We start from the raw sequence: 18,130 nt of genomic DNA, 5'->3' as shown, positions 1-18,130 counted from the left end.
GTTCCTGTCCTCTGTGTTAAAACAACCACAACCAAAACCCACTCCTGGTTATGATTCAGATGAGAAAAGACAAAGATGGAAATATATAAATATGGAAAATGCTCAATTAATTAATCTTGATGTTTTATTAATGGGTATTTCACTAAAACTAGTAACTCAATTTCATTACCAAACCTTGAGATACCAGCTGTTTTTCAGGGAAGGTTGTAAGTCATTCTTTGAAGAGAATGAAATTATAAGTAATAAGGTTCAGATAAAAGGGCCAATAATATTTGTATACAGGAAAAATACCAAATTTAATTCATTTTACCTGTATAAATATCCAGAAAAAGACATAAGGTTTGTGAGAAGGCTTTTTGTTGTTGTTTTTAGGGGTTTTGTTATTGTTTGCATTAGCCCAAAAGATTTATTTAAAAAAAATAAATTACTAGAGGCATTTGGTGGCCACAGTGGAGATAGGAAGCTGGAATCAGAGTAAAATAGATGGAAGTTCAAATCCAGCTTCAGATGTTTACTAGCTTTGTGACTCTAGGCAAGTCACTTCATCTGACTGCCTTGGTTACCCCAAGTGTAACATTAGGATAATAAGAGTGTTTACTTCTCGTTGTTGTGAGGATCAAATGAGATTTTTTTTTTAAGAAAAGTGCTTAGCACAGTGCTTGGCACATAGTAAGCAGTATATTTATTCACTTCCTTTTTTAAAGATAACACATAGATTTAATTAAATTTTAAAAATCATACTAAAATCTTCAGTATGCAAGCTGCTGCTCATCACTTGTTTCCTTGCCAGTTAGCCAATACTGTTCCAGTTAAATACAATCATTCCTTTTGTGTTTCTTTGGAAAAAACAAAATGATTTTTTTAAAGGCCAAAATCTTTATTTCCTCCTTATTATTTTAAAAGCATTTAGCATTTTCTACTGTCTATGACATTAAAATTTATTTTTAACTCCAAATAAAATGTTTATGAGATGGATACTTATTATCTATTATTGTTAGACTGACAGTAAAATTATTTGCCTAGCTTGTCCAGATCAAATCATTTGTAGCTAATTAAAAGATTTTTCTCCCTTGATTTAAAAATTAGGATATTGCCTTTTGATATAATTATGCAGTGGATTTAGAGGAAATTAGTAAAAACAAAACAAACCAAAAACACATATACATGCAACTATCCTCAAAGTATTTTACCTGACTTTTATATATCAAGATAGTGTTCACAGAAAACAAAACACTTTACCAAAGAATTGCACTTTTATCTGAGGATCATTTCACAGCCCAAAGAACTAGGTAACCCAGGATTGAAAGAAGTAGGACCAAAGGTCTCTCTCCTGGTAGATCTAACAGAAGGGATAAGGGGGAAGCCATGTTGATTTTGAGATCAGTCTTATCTTTGACGTCTATATTGTTAATAAACATTATGCTCCCTATAAGAAAGAGATTATTTGGTAAGTGCATGTGACATATATAGTTATTTCTATAAATATATAATATGAGTTTTGCTATATATCAGATGAACTTGGAAAATGGTAATTGTTTTTACTTTATAGCAAATCTAAGCTTTATTTATTTGAGTTCAAATCCCTTCTAAGTGGTCATCTGGTTTGTGCTTGAAGACTTCTTGTGTGGGGGAATGTGCTACCTCTTGAGAGGTTTTTCAACTTTTAAATAACTGAGTATTAGCAAGTTTTTTTTTACTTTAAGCTGAATCTGTCTTTCTCTAACTTCCACCTACTGGAAAAGAACTCTGAATCAGGAAGATCAGATTCAATCTCTCCAAGGCACTAAGATTCTAAATTAAAAATTAAATTATGCTCTCTATATTTACTGCATCATAAATTGCAAACCATATTATAAGCCATTTTAAATTCTCAGCAACAAAGGTTAACTTGGTTAACAAGCAAATCAGATTCCCAAGAACACACCATTTCAATATGTTCTGGTTACTGTGAGTCTTTATAAGGAGACAATGAAACAAGGAGATATTGAACTATTATTCCCATCTCTGCCTGACACCATCAATTACTAGTTAAACTTGTGTATTGTTCAGTCATGTCTGGTTCTTTGTAACCCCATTTTGGGATTTGCTTGGCAGAGATACTGGAATGGTTTGTCATTTTCTTCTCCAGCTCATTTTATAGATGAGGAACTTGCCCAGGGTCCCACAGCTACTAAAAGTGTCTGAGGCCAGATTTGAATTCATGAATCTGTCTTCCTGATTCCAAGCCCAGCCCTCTATCCAGTTTTCCACCTAGCTTCCCAAAATTTGTGTAGTGGCAGAGGTTTCCAAAGTGGGTGAAACTGCTCCTGGGGATGGTGGTGGGGTGCTGGAATGATCCAGAGGGGTGGTAGTAGTCTTGGGGAAAATTGGGGGGCATTGAATAAAAATAAGCAGATAGTGGAAATATGATGAAAGAAGAGAAGAAAATTTTGACAAACTATTTGTACATGTTTCATTTTGTTTTGTAACATTTAAGGTTGTAGTGATTACATTGTTTTCCAAATAAACACACAAAATGCAAGTTATAACTGATCAGTGATCAGGTCCCCTGACAGGTCTTAACAAGCAAGTGTTGACAGGCTAGCATGTTGTGCATTGTTGGGAAGTCCAGCATGCATCAGCAGGAATATGTGCACATAGTGACTTATTTACAATACAATACTACATGGTTACATGACACAATATTGCATCATTAAAATTTCAGTGCAGGAAAAAACCTACAAATTTACAATAAATTATTAAATTTAAGATGTATCATTTAAAAAAAGTTATGTATTTTTTGAAAGGACACAAATTTTAAAAAGTTAAAGGGTTAAAGATCTTCAGGGGAGCGCTCAGTACTTTTTTTAAAGGGGGTGATAGGCCAAATAAGTTTGGGAACCATGGTAAAGGAAATCATTCTTCTGCTCCTAAGATTGATAAAAATCTAAATGAAAAGCTAGTGACAATTTAAATGTTTTTGCTTGCCTTCCAAAGAAAGGACAACTTGAATAGAGTCTTCCATTTTAAAAAATCAGTCAACATACATTTATTAAACACCTACTAGGTATCAAGTGCCATGCTAAGTACTGAGAATACAAAGAAAGGCTGAAAAAAAAAATAGTCCCTGTTCTCAAGGAATTCAAAGTCTAATGGGGGAGATGACATGCAAGCGATTACGTACAAACAAAATATAGACAAGATGATTTGAGATAATCTGAGAGGGCAAGAACTAGCATTAAGAGTGTTTGAGAAAGACATCTTTTAGAAGGTAGAATTTTAGCTGGGACTTGCAGGAATCTTGGGAGGAAAAGAGAGATAAAGAGAAAGAGAATTCCAGAGAATGCTGAGAACATTCAGATTTTTTTCCCCAGAGGTAATCGAGTTAAGCAACTTGCCCAATATAACTTGCCCAATTTTCTAAAAATTACATACTTATTTCCCCACTTCTGTCTTAGGCTATAAATACTTGAATAGGCATTATACTTTCAATCCATTCTAGAGAGTTTATGATAAGTCCTATTTATGACAAATGGGTTATCATTATGTCCTATTTATAGATGAAAATATGGAGTCTCAGAGACACTAAATAAATTGTCAAGATCTGGTAAGTCCTAGAGGTAGGATTCCATTCTACATCATCTGTATGATGGATAACCTCCAACACTTACCAGTTAGGGAACTATGGGCAAGTCAGTTAATCTCCCTGTATCTCAGTTTCCATATCTACAAAATGAAGATGTTAATACCTATGGTAGCTGTCACATGGGAATATTATGAGATTCCCATCAGATAATGTACATAAATCGCTTTATGAACATTGAGATAATAGGTATTTGTCAACTTAAAAATAATATTAATGATAGTAATAATGTATACCATACTATATGCTGAATAGTCTTAATTTTGCTTGTTAAGGGCATATTTCCTGACTTTTCCCTATGTATTATTACTCTCTGCCCCTAAGACAAAAGGACTATGTAGGAAATTGTAGTTACATATGGATTGAACTAAAAACGTGCAAGAGCAGAATATGGCAGTTAGTAGCAATTGCAAAATGACACATTCAGGCTTAATGTCAGGTAGAAATATTGAATATCTAGAGCTGTCCCAAAATGGATCAGGTTGGCTCTCCCTCCTTGGACATCTTCAAGCAGAGGCTGTGCCTAGGGAGTGATCACTTGATGGATATGTATAGTGGGAATTTGTTTCACATGAGCTAGACTCATGACCTTTCTGAGTCTCAACTTCTAGGATTCTGTGATTGAGGTCAGCTGAAAAAAATTCTGAGACATTATCTAGTTCTGGAGTGTTTAATCTTTTTTATATCTTGGACCCTCTTCTCAGAAATATGATTTGTAAGATCATAAGGTAAAATGTATTACAACAGAAACCAATTATAATGAGATGCCATTATCAAAATGTTTAACAGCAAAACAAAACTGAAGTTCATTGACCTCAGGTTAAGAATCCCAGTCTACCTACAAGGAAGTAAAGAATATACAATATGGAGTATTTGTTATATAGGTTTTCTTGAAATGGAAATTTATTACTTTATATTTTGAATCCTCTCTTCAGCAGTGCACATGGCACTATTTTTTTTCTTTTCTTATTTTGTATTTAAATTTTAGTATTTAAGTTTGTTTCTTTTTTCTCTTCTTATTTTGTATTTAAGTTTAAAACAAAATAAATTCACAAAAAAAATGCACGTATATTTTGGACATTAAAAAAAGAGCCCCAGTCAAATCCAGCTATCTTCTTTTTAGAAAACAAAGGCCCAGAAAGGTTCGTTGATTTGCTCAGGGATTTGAAGCTACTTAGTGGTATAACCTATTTCTCTTTACTAGTACACTTTTCTGCATTACACCATGACCAACCACTTATTTTGTAAGTGATTAGATTTTTGTTTTTGTCTGCAGATGGGAATGTTGGAAGGGAACTGCAAGAAGCTGATTGAGCGTATCCAACTTAATAAAGTAGGAGAGGTCAGTTGTTTATAGTTCAGCATAATATGGCTTATGCGCTGTGTTTTTTCATTGCTTACATCCCATTAGTCAAAGAAACATCAGGCCACTTAATGTCCTTTTTCTGCTCCCCTAGGCTTTCTGTGTTTGCTTATTAAAATTACCATATACCTTACTATCACAATTTGAAATACATAAAATTGTTCACACTAGGGGACCCTACCCTACTTTAGAGTTTGGAAGGCAGTACTAATTTTTCTTTTTAATTTAAATGTTGAAAGTTTAAGAAAATATACTGTTCATAAGACTCTCAAAGTTAGTCTTTGGATCTGAGGGATGGACAAGGGAAACCAATTATCATAGTGGATGAATGCTCTTGCTAAATAATTAGATCAGGCTGTCTTCTGGAAAAGAATTTTCTTTAAATTTTTTTTTATTTTGTTATTTCCCAATTATATCAAAATTTATTTAACATTCATTTAAAAATTTTTTGAGTTTCAAATTCTCTCCCTCCCATCCCTAACTACCACTTGAGAAGGTAAGCAATAGAAAATTAATTTCTTTTTTTTTTACTCTCTGGCATCATTTCTTTTGAAAAATGTATTTATTTTTAATTTTCAACATTCACTTTCATAAGATTTTGAGATCCAAATTTTTCCCCACCTCTCTCCTTCCCCCTCCCCAAGACAGCATGTAATTTGACATAGGCTCTACATATACATTCATATTGAACCTATTTTCACATTAGTCATGTCATAAAGAATTAGAACCAATGGGAGAAACCATGAGAAAGAGGAAAATGAATTTTCAAAGTGAGTGTGAACAGTAGCATCTTTTGACTTGTTTCATCCAGTGATGGCTGAAATGTTTCCATTTGGTTGTGGGTCATCAGCCATGAGTTAGATAGGAGAGTTGCCAGGTCACTTAAGTGACTAGATCTACCCTGAGACTTATAAGTCCAGCTACATTTTAGAGATAAATGTTTAGGGAGGTTGAAGAATTCCTTTTATGGAGTGTTAGTCTTTGGTAAAGGGACAGGTGAGGTCTAGATGGACCCTTGCAGCCTTTCTGCTGTTCCCTAGTCCTGGCATCATGGAGAGAGAAGCTTGCTCACTGAGAAGGAACGTAGTCTAAGATAGCTGCCATGAGGCCTGACAGGGGTTTCAACTTTAAGCAATCAAACAGCAACAGCTGAGAGAAAAAACTGTCATATAGCCATCAGAAATGGGCTGGCTACTTTTGATGCAGACTATGAGATAGAGGCTGAGCTACACAAACATTGACTATCACTGCTAATCATCTTATGATATCTTTAGAAGGCAGAGTGTAGTACTGGAAAGCATACTGGATTTGAAGTCAAAAGATATGAATTCAAGTCTTGCCCTTGCTACTTATTATCTTTGTGACCTTGGACAAGTCACTTAACCTGAATAGACCTCAGTTTCCTTATTTATAAACTGAGGAAGTTGAACTAGATGACTGCTTCTCTTAATGTATGATCCTATAATCACACCTTTTATAATAATAATCGTTAACATCATATAAGTGAACATTATATAGGTAGTGCCATATGAGTGCTTTAAGGTTTGTAAAGCATTTTACAATTTTTAAAATCTCGTTTTGTCTTCACCACAACCCTGAGAGGTAGGTGCTATTTTTATCCCCATTTTACATATGAAGAAACTGAGGCAGGGGAGGTTAAGTAACTTGCCAAGAGTCATACAGTTATTAAGTACCTGAGGCTTATTAAGTATCATGTCTTCCTGACTCCCAATCCAGCACTCTCCACTGTACCCCTGAGAAGCCTAACCTGCAATAACACAAAAGCACTTAAATACTTTGATAAATCTGTCATCTCACTGATTTGAGCATGGATCAGAATTCAGCCATACTTTCTCATCCTGAATATTGATGTTAAAAAGACAGTATCAAGAAGAAGGTTGGGTTCAGTAGAAGAAAATGCACAATTTACCAAAGGCTTCCAAGCCCGTTCCCCTTGCAAAAGGAGAAAGGACTTGAGGTCAACAGAAAGTCAATTTACACTAACACAGTGTACATGACTCATTGTGCTAGTGAATGGCAAGGTTTGGATGTGTTACTCCACATCACAGTTCTGCCCCTTTCTAGTTCTTTACTCTGGTTCCTATTTAATTGTATTGTGCAGAAATTCCTCCTTCTCCTTTTATGACACTTGGTTCAGTCATTTGATGCCATCCAGGAACTCTTCCTCTGCATACAGGTAGCCTGCAAAAGTTGTTCTTCCGATGGTTCTTTTCCTAGGAACTCTTTCAACTCATATTCTAGGATACCTGGCTGAAATAACTTGTTTTAGAAAACCCTTTCTTTATAATGCAAATGGATACCATAAAGATTTCAAGGGTAATATTTTCAAATACATAAAAGGATAAATATCCTATTGAACTAATTAGAGCTAGCAGAGACCTTAGAAATTACTCATGCCCATCCCTTTTCCAAGGCAGAAAGAGGCCTACTGACTTTTATAAGGCTAGAAAGTGAGTTGAAACACTTTAGGACTAGAATCCAGACCTCCGGATTACCAGCCTCTAGCTGGATAGGGTTTCTTACATATAAATAGAACTCTTGGACCCAAGGTATGTGTAAGCAATTAGTGACTATCATACATTTTTCTCTCTGTCTAGCCTTTACTTAGAAACCCGACAAACGTATCTTTGGTATTCCCTACTAGCAAATGTAATTCAACTCTCCAAAGAAGTTACAGTAACAATGACTGTATGGTACCATCTGCTAATGTAATATACCACATGGTTTCCAGTGCCCTTTTGAAGGGCCAAAGCAGTTCTCTTCTGATATGGTCATTCTACTCAGTTACTGACTTTTTAAAAAAAATTCAATGAATTTTTTTATGTAGAGCCACAAAATTGGTACTCTTCCTGGTACTGTTGGAGGGAACTGGATTGTCTAATAGGATGTGTTTACTAGGTTTCTGAGAAGAGGCTAGAGAGAGAGGTATGGGATAGAGATAATCTCTTCTCTTATTGCCCCCATGTGCCTTGGGTGAAGTAGTTATGTATGTATGTAAGTAGACTTGTCCAACCAGAGGTGGGGCATCAGGAGTCCTTCATTTTTCAGAGGGCTACAGCTCAGTACAGATGCTAGAGAGTACCAGAAAAGCTGCTTAAAGAAGCCCTTCCTGATCCAGGTGAGGATATAATGCCTCTCCTTCCTACAGATGTGCTAGATTGTAAGTTGCTGAATTGCGATCTTTTGGCACCTCCTGGTAACATCTCTTTATATTCCGATTTTCTTTAGATGTCATAGGAAGGCACAAAGAATTATGAGAACTAGAGCTATGGTTTCATCTTCAAGAAAATGACACATTTTCTCTTTCCTAAAGCAACTAAGAGGTCTTTGTCTCTGACCCTTTATTCTCTTAGAGTGTCCTTCACCCTATTCCTATTCTCAGAAGTCCTTCAAAGAAAACAGGTCATCCTTACTCAAAGGACCAGAGTCTAGCAAGGGTGGGGAACTGTGGCAGCAAGCAGGGTGGGATTTGTTTGTTTGGAGTTGTTTTCCAGGCTCAGGCTAGATTGTGAGTACCTCAGAGTTCAATCTCCTTTGAACCCTGATGGTTCACAGCTGTGCTGAGTCGTGTGGGTTTCATGTCTGCTGAGTCTAAGCCAATCAGAAGCCAAATCTTCATTATATATACTGGGAGGTTAGTATTTTACTCTGGGGGTTTGCTTATGAGAAGGATCTTGTGATTACCTGGTCGAGACCCTGAGTGGCTGTATGTTCAGACTCCCGACTGCCCAGATGTATAGGTTCTCTAGATCCAGGGGTGTATATAAATTGTATAGCAGTATTGCTCTGATTCAGGCAATAGAGCCCTGTCTGTTGACTTTGATAAAGATAAAAATGTTGTTTGTTGAATAGATGGAAGACTTGGTAACTTTGGGAATGTAAAAGATAAAAAGGTATGTCTAGAAGCATTTGTTTGAATTGATCAAAGTGATTGTTGACCTCTCAAAAGTTGCCTTTCCTTTTATAAATGCAGATTTAAGAATCTGGGATAGGCGCCCCTGTGTATGTTGGGGTGCTTACTGATACAGACACCTGTGGCCTCAAGGCTACATGTGGCCTTCAAGCCCTTGGGTGCAGCCTTTTGATGGAGTCCAAGTTTTACAGAACAAATCCTTTTTATTAAGGGGATTTGTCCAGTGAAGTTTGCATTTAGTCAAAGGGCCCCACTTGAGGATCTAGAGAGTCATGTGTAGCTTTGAGGCTGCAGGTTCTCCACCCTTGGAGCTTCTCAGGGCTAGTCAGGGCATTTGATCCTCAGTTTACTTCCATGAGCCCTTGAAGCATACTATGGAAATTAGACATGCATAAGGAATGATTAGACCTCATGGGTTACCTAAAAGACACACTACCAATAATTCTTACATAGTAATTAAATCAAGATTTTTTGAGAACCTCTATTAAGCTCTTTCTTTGTTAACCTAGTTTGAGTTACTATATGTACTTGAAAGTAATACAATTGTACTTATTTAAAACCATTTATAATTCCCCTTATGTTTCTCCTTAGTTGGAACAAATTGCTGAGGCTTTGCTCTATAAGGAAAGAAACATGATCTCTGTGCCCTAGAAACTTTCATTCAAGTAGACATAATGGGGAAAAATTTTTTTTTCTTCTGAGGTTAGGTTTTCATTCTTCTAGAGTGACAAAGGGAATGGTAATTGGCTGGCTATTTTGAGAGTGAAAGAATCCACTCCTTTCCTCTAGTTCATTCTTTCAATTATCAAATACAAGTCCACGTGGGATGGTTAGCTCTTTATCTATTTTAGGCACTATGAAGTGGAAATGTATAAAGCAGAAAATCTCATTAATAAATAGTTCACATTTCCATACACCCTTAAGGTTTACAAAACACTTTCCTCATAAACACTCTGTGAGCTTGAAAATGTAAGAATATTTTTCCCATTTTACAGATAAAGAAACTAAAGGTCTGAGGTTAAAAAATTAGTGAATGTTGGAACTGGGACTCAGTTGGAGGTCCCAGACTACGTTCTTTCAACTTATGTAAGGATATGTTGTTATTGTTCAGTTGTTTTCAGTCATGTCTGACTCTTCATGACCCCATTTGTGGTTTTCTTGGTAAAAATACCAGAGTGATTTGCTATCCAGGAGGAAACTGAGACAAACTTAAGTGACTTGTCCAGGGTCACACCGCTAGTCGGTATCTGAGCCCAATTTGAACTCAAGAATATGAGGCTTCCTGACTCCAGGCATGGCATTTTATCTACCAAGTCACTTAGTTACCCTTATCACTATATAGTGGTACAGGGCCATCCCCAGTCATCTTGACTCTTGTTTTGCTACTGAACTCTGACAACTGTGGAGGAGAGAGTGAGGCTGATGACTTTGTGAAACTCTGCCTCACTTAAATCCAATTCACTTGCCACTCAAGACATCACAAGACTCACAATATAATGTCTTTGGTCCTCTTTGAGAAGGAAGGGCAAATAACAGTGTTATATGAACTGCAGTAAACTACAGTTGATGTTGTTTTCTCTAGATTATCTTAACATGAAGATAACTACCTCAAGACTTTTGAATTAGCTGCATGTACAGGATATTCCCTAATCTTACAACACTCTGTAAATTTTGGAACATCCAGAATACACTCTGAAAGCAACATGAAGTAAGATGTGCTCTTTCAGTCATGGGATCAGTCTTAGGTCAAAGGGATGTTTGAGGCTATCTAATGCAACCTCCCCATTTTACAGATACGTAAACAGAGGACAGGAAGGAAATGATTTACTCACAGTCCCCCTGGCAGTAAGGGTTTAACTGTAGGTCCTCCTGCTCCAGAGGCATCTGGGTGGTTAAGTAAATAGAGCACTGGGCCTGGAGGAGGAAAGCTTGAATTCAAATTTGACCTCAGACACTTATTAATGAATGTGACTCTAGTTATGTTTCTTAACTTCTGCCTATCTCGGTTTCCTTAATTATAAAAAATGAGGATAATAATAGCACCTGCCTCCTAGGGTTGTCATGAGGATCAAATATTTGTAAATTACTTAGCCCAGTACCTGGCACATAGTAGTCACTTAATAAACGTATATTCTCTTCTTTCCCTCTCTCCAAATCTAGCACTGTCTCCATGACATCGTGCTGATCTCCTATAATTCATTCACTTGGATAATTTCTATTTCTTCTTCTCTCTCCCTCTGGAACTGTTAATCCAATATAGATGTGATGGACAATGGCCCTAATGCATTGATACATGTCAGTTACTAAAATGGATCTGTGTTTAAAAGAAGTGTGTGTACGGGGAGGAGAGGAGGTCCATTTAATTAGAGGAAAGCTTCATGAAAGGGACTAAGATGAGCTTTGAAGGAATGAAAAGGATGGGAGAAATGTGGAACAAAGCAGTGTGTGTCGAGAGAGGAGTTAATTTATTAAAACATCTGTAAAGAGATGGTGATTCTCATTATTTTTCACAGGAGTGGTTGCTTTTCAATTATATCCTTATAAGCTTTTTAGTTTGGGTCACAAGGCTTAGTAGCCAGTTAATATACAGATGTTTAGTTGTTAAAGTGGACTTGAAATCGCCAGGAACTAAGGGTGAAGTCATTCATTTAAACTGCCTTACCATGAGATCTGAATAGGACAACTTCATACAGCCATTTGAGTTGTATGATTTTCCCTGTTCTAGATAAAAAGCTGGTATTATGGAGGAACATTTCAGTAGGTTGAGATGTAGCAGAGCTGAGTTTGAAATGCAGGTTTAGTTATGAGTGCCCTACCTCCACATGTCTTTGGACTGACTGTTCACTTTTTTTTCCCCTTCTTTTTTCCCTTCCTTCTCAGAGCTTGTCTTCCAGAGCTGTCAGTGCTCCAGATCTGGTAAGAATGGTTGAAGATTCCCCTTCCCCCAAATGATGAGCCCCTTTTCTTTTCTGTAAGTAGTATTTAGCATTTCAATCTGACAGATTCACACTTTGCTTTGGCTCCACAATTGTACCACAAAGACAATGCATGTTGGCTGGCATCTTCCTTTCTGAAGCTAGCCCTCCTCACACCATAATCTTGGAGCATAAATTAATTGCAAAGATCTTTAATGAAGACATGCTGTACCATTGTCACTGGGTTATGCTTTGATAGGTGAAGTAGATTTCTAGCTTCTTGGCTAACTGTAAATCAATTGTGTTACATTACAGGAAAATCAGTTCTGATTTATAATTTTTTTGTCCATATTATATCTGTGGAATATTGAGTTTTATAATTTTACCTTAGCATTTTAACATTTCCCCTCCCATTTTCACTTTAAAACCCTTTTAATCAATTCAGCAAGTGCCTGGCCATCAGCATTCTTCCCAGGACTCCTGAAAAGTAGACCAACCCTCATTAGGAACCCATCTTTTAGGCATCATAAGCCATGACTCTGAAAAATCAAATCTATATCCCTTTGTAGCTGTAAAGTACTACACAAATATGTCATACAATTAATGTAATTCAAGGATACAAAGGGCTCTTAGATGCCAATCAATGACCATTTTTACTAAAGATAGAATTAAAATAAATGGGAGCCCCATGCCCATAGATGTTTCTGCCAGGAAAAAGCAATAAAAACAGGCATGGAAAACCCCTCTTTGGGGAGAGACATATGGTGGCTAGAAGCCTATCAGAACAGTGTTGCTGGGGAGAGGTTGTTTGATATGATAAGGACCCCCAGGAGGATGAAAGGAAGGCATCACAGGGGCACATATGTCCACATCATTGTCAGCCTTGGGTGGTCTATCATTCTTTTCTTTTCGTGGTGCTTTGTCTTCATGGTGCTCCACTACTTTGGGATTTGTGATGATTTTGTTCTCTCCGTATATAATATTTTTCCCTCTTATTTTCATACTTTTACTACACTGGTATTTTTATGTTATTAGACAATAATCAATTTCATTTGATCTAGCATTTAAGTGACAAATCTATGTTTGGTACAAGGGACACAATGGCAAAAATGAGATAGACCACGATCTCAGTAAATACTGCTCAGTTAAATTTTTTTAATATGCTAAAGAAGCTATGATCTCATCAGTGTTGATATGCCCTCCAGCATAGAGGTCATCATTCATCCATGCCTTCCCATCCTGTTTGATACAAGTCCATGTCTTCCTAGGAATCTGCCTATCTGGCATGTGTTGGTCACTCTTGTTCACTCCCATCTTTTGTGGGTCAAGCTACTTGTCCTTTTGAGTGTAGCTTTCTTTCCACCCATTCCCTCTGCCCCTCCCATGCTGGAGGAATAGCTTTCCTTTCAAACCAGCCAAATAAGATAGCTGCTTGGCTAAGATCACTCTACATATTGTTAAAGGATAAAAAATGTAATTGTAGGCAACTTTGCTATGTTGCTCCTTGACTCCTGCCCTCCCTCTTCTATATCCTCTACCCCAAAAGTATGAAATCTATGACTATATTGTTTCCTTAACACTTACTCACATGAACATAAGCATGTAATAGAAGCTTCCACCAGGCTTCTGCTAATGGTTTCACAGAAAATGTTTACAAGTATCTGGGATTTTCTTTTTTTATGGTTTTTCAGAAGGGCAACTGATTATGAGGAAAGATTGTTTCCTGTTTTCTTTTTGGGTAAGTGGGTAATGGGAAGCCTGGTTCCACATAATCCAGAAATGCAGGGAAATGTTTCCTGAATTGGATAAATCTGGAGGTACAGGGGATCGGAACTGGACCTGTGGCCTCATGGATAAAGGGAACTCCCAGATGAAGTAACTGCCTCATAGTCTTACAAAATTGTTCGGAGAACTGAGATATTAAATGACTTATCATACATAGCATGTTCCCCTCCTACTCTTCTGGTATTCTTAAAACTTACTTCCCTGAAGCAGCTAGGTAGCACAATGGACAGAGCTCCAGCCCTGGAGTCAAAAGGGCCTGAGTTCAAGTTTGACCTCAGATTCTTACTGGCTGTGTGACCCTGGGCAAGCTGCTTAATACCTATTGCCTCCCCCAAAATAAAAATAAAATTTACTTCCCCCCACATTCTCCTGGATTCAGTGACTCTGGTCTCCTTGATGTCTCTCACATAAGATGCTCCATCCACCAACTCTGGGCACTTTCTGACTCTCCCCTATGCTTGGTTTGTAATTTTCTCCCTCCTCCTCTCTGCCTTGTGACTTCCTCAGCTTCCTTCACATCCCAGCTAAAATCCCAACGTCTTCAAGAAGCCTTTCCTGACCCATCAATGCTAGTGCTTTCTTTCTGTTGATTATCGTTAATTTATCCTATACGTGTCTGGTTTGTACACAGTTGCTTGTACATTATCTCTCCCAGGAGACTGAGCTCCTTGAGAGGAGGAACTTTTATTTTGTGGCATTTCTTGCATCCCAGCACTTAACACATTGCCTGGTACATAGTTAAATGCTAAAAAAACAAAACAAAACATGCTTGTTGACTTGTTGTCACACAGCTGGTATCAGAAGTGGGATTCGCACACAGGTCATCCTGATTTCAAGGCTGGCGCTCTCTCTCTCCAACACACTGTTAAAAATTCCATTACCTAGAACAACCTGAAGAAGTAGAAGGGGTATGCTAAAACTTTAAAAAGTGAGTTAGGCTGGGTATGTTACTATCTTCACTTATTCTTTTCTTGACAATGCCTGAAAACTCAGAGTGTGGTACTAAGGGAAGCACAGGTCCTGTAGTCAGAGACATGGATTCACACTGTGCCTCTGTCACTACTCCTGTGACCTTGGACAATTATAAAACCTAACATTCATATAGTGCTTACGATATTCCAGAAACTGCTTTAAGTATTTTATAATTTTCATCTCCTTTAATCGTCACAACACCCCTGGGAGGCAGGTGCTATTATTGTCCTCGTTTTACAGACTAAGAAACGGAGTCAAACAGAAGTTAACTGACTTGCCCAGGGCCACACAACTAGTAAGTATCTGAGACTCCCTCATATCATGCTTTGAAGCAGAGGGACCTCTGACTGTCCTCTCTTAATGTTTAGGAACTAGATCAAAACCATCTCAGAGGAAATAAACTCCATCCATTTACTTAATAAGTACACCCACTTCATTTGATCTGTATACAAACATCATCTTGGCTCCCTTAACCTGCTGGCCTCAGTTCAGAGTGTTAAACCAGCTAATCTGATTAATGAGGTGGGGGAGGAGGGAAGATGACCAGTTCGTCTGGGAGATGGAACATGCACAGTGTTTTTCAGGGCATCAGCATCCAGAGACATATTTTATTCTTGCTGATTGCCTGGCACAGAGCAGTGCACCGAACTTGTGCTCAGGCATGCACAAGGGGAAGAGGCTGCTGATCCCTGACTTGTTAACTAGATCTAACCCCAGTTGAATTGGAGCTCTGTTAGGGTCACAGCCATCCTGCTGATGGAGAGTTACCCTTATCCTGGTTGTCCTCTGTTTCTCCACAGAAAAGGTAAGTACTGTAGTTTGTCACCTAAGATAGCCCAAAGATCTGTCTATCTGTGCAAGAAGAAATGTGTTCAGAGCAATCGGCTGGACTTGAGCAACTCAGGAGTTATTTAAACCCCAAAGTTTGCTTTTTCTAGCTGATAGGGAAATCTGTTTATTACATACGACGAAAGATGGCATTAGGTGATGCCCAGACCTTACTTAGGCAGCAAGGTGGAACTTCCCCACCTTTTGGCTGGTTTTGAGGACTTGACAATTGTCATTTTTGGTTGTGTGGCCTTTCATGGATAGTTCTTTAGGAACTAAAGCCATGGGCTGATGCTTGAGCCCTCTTTCCACCCTCCATAACTCTTTCCGGAAATTTGGGATTATCAACTCAGCAGATGTTTAGAAGAGTGTTTAGGCTTCTAGAATGAATGATGTTAGGAAATTCCAGAATTTATGGTCTCTACAGATTGTGAAGGGAATTATTGGGCAAGAACAGATGTCAGGGAAGAAAATAGGAAGTCTCCAAAGCTGGGAAAGTAAGATGCTGTATCAGTCTAACATTCAAATATGTGAATCTCCTATATACAACATACAAAAATACTGAATAATTCAGCCATTTTCAATGGAATAGCCTGATGGAAGAAAAAAAAAGTTTGTTTTACTTTAAATTCTCCAAATTTAAATGTTTTAAAATAACCCATATAAGCAATATATTTGCCATTGGATTAGAAAGTACCTGGGTGAGTAGCCATTACTAGTCAGAGTGCATTTTCACTTAAATCTTTGATACCAAATGCTCATTTGGGGCTTACTAATAGGTGATGCAGTAGATAGAGTGCATGGCCTGAAGTAAGGAAAATTCATCTTCCTGAGTTCAAATCTGGCTTGAGACACTCACTAGCAGTGTGACTCTGGGTAAGTTACCTATCCCTGTTTGCCTGAGTTTCCTCATCTGTAAAATGAGCTGAAGAAGGAAATGGCAAACCATTGTAGTATCTTTGCCAAGAAAACCCCAGATGGGGTCACGAAGAATCAGACATGAATCAACGACTACACAACAAAAAATAATGCTATAGCTGAATGTTTACTGGTACTAATCAGTCATGCTAGGCAAAGTGAAGCAAAGACCTTGGTTGATTGTGTGACTTCACAGTTTAGGCTTTGAAGACCTGGTGGGTCATGAGAACTATGTAATACACTGGATCACAGGGCCTAAAATTTAGGTGAGAGAAAATGAGAAACAGGCTTGGAGAACCATGTGCCAAGGAGATAACTGCTGCTGTTACCCCAGATTCAGCAGGACTATGTTCATTTCAGCCGCATCAGCTGTGATCCTGTTAGAATCGACACTGTTTTTCCAGTATTTTAGAGGAACTCTTCAAGTGACATTAACTGGGTTTATCTTTAGAACTTGCTGTCTGCTCTAAACCAGCAAAACTCATTTCCTCAGAATTAAGACCCAATACAAGACTCTTAAAATAAATGAGTAAATGGTCTCACTTGATGCCCATCAACTGGGGAATTGTGGTACATAATTGTGATGGAATACTACCATGCTGTAAGAAATGATGAGTTCAATGATTTTGGAAAGAGTTGCATAAAATAATAAAGAGCAAAATGAACAGAACAAGAGAATATGTATACAGTAAGAGCAATATTGTTTTAAGAAAGACTTCAAGTGAATAAGTTATTTTAACTATTATAAATTCCCAAATTATCTAAAAAGGCCATATGAAGAAAGATTCTATCTGTATTTAGATAAATAGATAAACTGATAAATAGAGGTATGTCTAGAATAATTTTACATATATACTTTATATATACCTATTAATATCTCATGGTAGCCATCTCTAGGGGGGAAGAAAAAAGAAATTTCCATGATAATTATTGGAAAGGAATAGCAAGTTGTACATAGGAGATTTGTAGTTTCATGCGCAATCTTTTTAAAAATTGCACTGTTATGGGAATGCTGGTTTTAATTAAATTAAATTAAAAATAAAAATTTTTAAATGGTTTCAGAGGATCATTGCTCTAGATCTAGAAGGGACTCCAACCCTCTTATTACATCATCAAGAATACTGAGGCCCAGAGAAGTTCAGTAACTCACCCAAAGTCACACAGCTAATATGTGGCAAGTATGGAATTAGAACCTAGGCTCTCTGACTCCAGATCCAGGACTTTTTGTCCATTTACCGAGATACTCAAAAATTAATATTGAATCTACATAATTGTTTTCTGCTGCTGGCTTATTGTCCATATTTTAATTTTACACTGTGTACCTAGCAATAGAGATCAGAGGTATGGTGCATTTTATACATAAAAATGTCATGGAAATGTTTTATTTGTTGGTATACAGATAGAGGGCTGTACAACAAGTTCTACCTTTGACAGTACTGGTTATAGTAAACTGTCCTTCCACTCTGCTCAGACTAAAAGGTTATTATAGTTTCTTCAGAAAGTTTATTTCAAAGAACACAGAGATCTTGGAGAAAATTGTTTTGAACTGAAACGATCTCAGTAAGAAAACATTCATCTTGGTCAAGTGAGTGGAGATCCTTGGACAAACTATATTATCTAAATCTAAAAGGATTGTCCTGTTCAAATATTCCAGGAATTTAGGTAGGCTGAAGTTTAGAGTATGCTATAAAACAAAGAAGGAAATGAACAGCATTCATTTTTTCCCCTTCTGTGGTCTTTTTTTATAGCTTTTTATTTTCTCTATAAAAAATTTGTGTTTAGAATCATAAAAA

At 37.2% G+C, this 18,130-nt stretch overlaps 1 protein-coding gene across 2 annotated transcripts in view; it reads left to right on the top strand.

Annotated features, from left to right (window-relative positions):
* Positions 1-18,130, top strand: part of SPATA13 (spermatogenesis associated 13) — a 362,537-nt gene that overhangs the window by 28,803 nt on the left and 315,604 nt on the right. Inside the window, exon 2 of one of the 2 annotated variants that reach the window (XM_072611736.1) lies at positions 11,800-11,835. In XM_072611736.1, coding sequence (XP_072467837.1) covers positions 11,800-11,835 — 36 coding nt within the window. Of the gene's footprint in view, positions 1-11,799; positions 11,836-14,832; positions 15,397-18,130 lie in introns of those variants that run through there. The other variant, XM_072611739.1, reaches the window with a different exon arrangement.

The sequence above is a fragment of the Notamacropus eugenii genome, chromosome 5, assembly GCF_028372415.1.
Source record: "Notamacropus eugenii isolate mMacEug1 chromosome 5, mMacEug1.pri_v2, whole genome shotgun sequence".
In the NCBI taxonomy this organism is placed as follows: domain Eukaryota; kingdom Metazoa; phylum Chordata; class Mammalia; order Diprotodontia; family Macropodidae; genus Notamacropus; species Notamacropus eugenii.
The sequence above is the reverse complement of the archived record's forward strand: the minus strand, read 5'-3'. Positions and strand labels throughout refer to the sequence as shown.